General features: G+C 36.5%; 1 protein-coding gene across 1 annotated transcript; it reads left to right on the top strand.

Moving 5' to 3' along the window:
* Positions 1-616: 616 nt before the first annotated feature.
* LOC120089980 lies at positions 617-3,121 on the top strand. The gene is made up of 3 exons (XM_039047436.1): positions 617-857; positions 2,161-2,366; positions 2,483-3,121. The coding sequence occupies exons 1-3, from the start codon at positions 768-770 to the stop codon at positions 2,739-2,741; spliced, it is 555 nt and encodes a 184-aa protein (XP_038903364.1). The 5' UTR covers positions 617-767; the 3' UTR covers positions 2,742-3,121.
* Positions 3,122-3,384: the final 263 nt, after the last annotated feature.

Here is a 3,384-nt window from a genome sequence, read left to right as displayed (position 1 = left end):
CTCTAAACACATACTATTCAACTTCACAAACTACTATAACTCCACATACTATAATAACCTCAAAATATTATAACTAAGTCAGCAATCCAAATAGTTCCATAATTTGTTCTAGATTTTTCTTCAATGGAGTACTACCATTCTCGATTTCATCACTAGTACTAGAGTGTTGTTTATTTCTGGTTAGTCTCGAACTCAGTTTTCCCTCTGTATGTTGCCGTGGGAGCAAAACTTTTAGAATCGTCCTCGTTGGAATCTATCCCCTTCCTCTCTAGCATCAGTGCAACTTTCGTCCTTTGTAAGACCGTCGATGGGACCGAAAAAGTTGGCTACAATCTTGCCTTGTGTCTAGTGTCAACAAAGAGATCTTATGTCTAAATTTTTTCTCTATATTGATGTTACAACATTATTTATCATCCAATCCTTTCAATACTGAGCTCAACCTATCTAAATGGTCAGTTTAGACAAACAATTAACATAATTGTAAAGCTATCAAAAAAGGTGTAGTACTGAAATTACACATTTGTCCCCCCCAGTCGACACAGATTTTATTACAGCAATGCCATTTGGACTTCTTTTGCTATGTATTCACTGTTTCCAATTATCTCTTGCTTTTTCATTTTTCCTTAGAATTTCGAACACAGCATTTATGTTTTATACCAATCTTATTCCTCTGTTGTCGAAAAGAGAGCAGAGTAGAGATTAGAAAAAAGGCTTTCAGGAAAGGCACGAAGAAAGACAGATCTGCGAAGCTCTGAAACTGCTCGACAATGGCGTCAAAGCTTCTACTTTTCACCGTCTTTGTCTTTGATGTCATTGCTTTTGGCTTGGCTATTGCAGCTGAGCAAAGGAGAAGCATTGTAAGCTCATGCCCTTTTCCCCTTTTTCTCTCTTTCTTTACTATTCTCTTCATTGTTGCATATCTTAGTGAAAAATTTCTGCCTTCACTCAAATCTCTTAGTGATTTATAGGCTTTCTCTTCTGGGTTCGCTTAGTTCAATTGCTTCTGAATATGGGTTCTTTCAGCTGTAGATAGAGAATAAAAAGCTAGAATCTTTGCCTTCAAAATTGGTTTTTTTTAGGTTTAAGCGATTTAGGACTTTCCCGCCAGTTTTCTCACTGGCCAAACAAAGGAAAGCGTTTTGTTTCAACTGGAAAAAGCACTCGGATCTACTTTCATTGGCTTTCTTAAACCCTAATTTGTGCTTTTCTTAGAAAAATTTCTTGTGAAAGATGAAATATAATTCAATTTGTATTATATCTTTGCAATTGCTTAGCTTAGGGCTTCTTAATGAGCTAAAGATGATGTCTTCGTTATGGAGAAATTTCTTGTGAACAATCATTTTGTCCCATATCTTTGGGATTTCTGACTTCCTGATGAACAAAATATGATTTCTTGACTAGAAGTGTCCTGTTGTTGGGATTACATGTGTAATATGATGGGAGGTGGTGATACACCGTAACAAATGTCGAAAGACTACTCGTTTCGTGTAAGGATGCTTAACCATCGCACCGATATTATTTGAGGCAGAGCAGGAGATTCTACAAACATTCGTCAAAGAGAGATCTGCAACTCTTGAAAGATTGCACTTTCTTCTAAGGACGTATAACGACCGCATCGATTTAATTCGGAGCTGAGGTTGAGATTGCTCAAACTTCCTTTAAGGAGAGATCTATGGATCTTAAAGACCAATCTTAAGATAAATTCTTCTTCAAAGGCATATCTGATACTCTTAGGTCCCACATTGTTTGGTTTTGACCTACAAGTCATTATTTTCCCTTTACTTTCTTCACCTGCTCCCAACAAGAGCAGCCAAACTCATAATTCAGTGGGGACTGTTTAAAATCCAATAATAGTCTTCTTTTTGTAAAGAGTTAGTTTAACTTTTAAGTACTTATGCATTCTTATCTGTTATATTTATACAAAAGAGAAGATTTTTATCCCTAAAAACTTTGAATATTCTAAAGGCTTCATATTATTCTTTCATAATATATTGCCAAAAGCTCATTGAATTGAGATGAGTAATTTAGTTCCTTACAGATGAGTAACTTTTAAGTTTTCTCCGAGTTCAAATTAGCATAAGCATTTTTCATTTTTTTTGTAAATGATACTAGCATTTTCATCATTGGTGTTAAGAAGAATGATTTGAAATCGTTTCACAGGCAAAGATAGTTGAAGACACAGATGCCAAAAGAAACTATTGTGTATATGACTCTGACATTTCAACTGGGTTAGGAGTTGGAGCATTTCTCTTCTTGATGGCTAGTCAGATCCTCATAATGGTGGCTAGCCGCTGCTTTTGCTGTGGCAAGCCTCTGAGTCCCGGCGGTTCGAGGGCTTGGGCAGTCGTTCTTTTCATAACTTGCTGGTAAGTAGAGCAAACTAATATGTTTCGGCATCAAATTCTTGTACCAAAAAGATGTGGTTTTTTATACTGGTATCATGGTATGATATTGTGTACCGTTGTGAAATAATCTGTTTCAGGGTGTTTTTCTTCATTGCCGAGATTTGCCTGTTAGCGGGTTCGGCTAGGAATGCATACCACACCAAGTACAGAACATTGCTTACTGATACTCCTCCCTCTTGTCAAATGTTGAGAAGAGGAGTGTTTGCTGCAGGAGCAGCTTTCATTTTCTTCACTTCCATTGTTTCTCAGTTCTACTACGTTTGCTACTCGAGGGCCCGGGAGAGCTTTCAATCATACAACAAAGACACCGGCATTGGCATGAGTACCTACAAATGAGATTCAAAAACATCGTTTTCAATCATGTTCCACTTCAAGATAGTTCTCTTTTCACCTTTTGTAGTTTTCAATCCAGTTTATAGAAGCCTATATAGGTTGTCTTTCTCTACCATTCTATGTTTCAACCAAACTCCGTGGTCGATGGTTTTTGTGTCGGTATCAAAAAAACCATTGCTTGTTTGATCATTTAGGCAATGTGATGTTGAGCTGTAGGATATTCTGCTGCTATTAGTAGATGAACATTTATGTTGCAGGACATTGTTTCTTATTCTTTCATCATTCTTGTATAACCAATGGAATTTAATCCTTCTATGCCTCTTCTGAAATCATTGTATGATGTTCTCAAAGTTTATAATGGAAATGCTTCTCTCCTCTGTTAATTTGGGCATAACAATAAACAGTATTGATTGGCTTGTAAAGGAAGCTCTTAAATCTCATTCCAAAATTGCTTATTTTCATGTCTGTGTCACAGAGTTGGATATAAAAGAGCTGATTTAGCTTCTCTTCCTCAAATAGTAGGAGAATGTTTATCCTCAGAGCTATAAACATGAGTGGACATCCAGTTATGTTTGTGTTGCCTTTTTAAGTGCTTGAAAGCCCTTTTTTTTTACCTTTGAAAATATTGCACTCAGGATGTCATTCT

Source organism: Benincasa hispida, chromosome 11 (assembly GCF_009727055.1).
Source record: "Benincasa hispida cultivar B227 chromosome 11, ASM972705v1, whole genome shotgun sequence".
Lineage (NCBI taxonomy): Eukaryota > Viridiplantae > Streptophyta > Magnoliopsida > Cucurbitales > Cucurbitaceae > Benincasa > Benincasa hispida.
The sequence above is the reverse complement of the archived record's forward strand: the minus strand, read 5'-3'. Positions and strand labels throughout refer to the sequence as shown.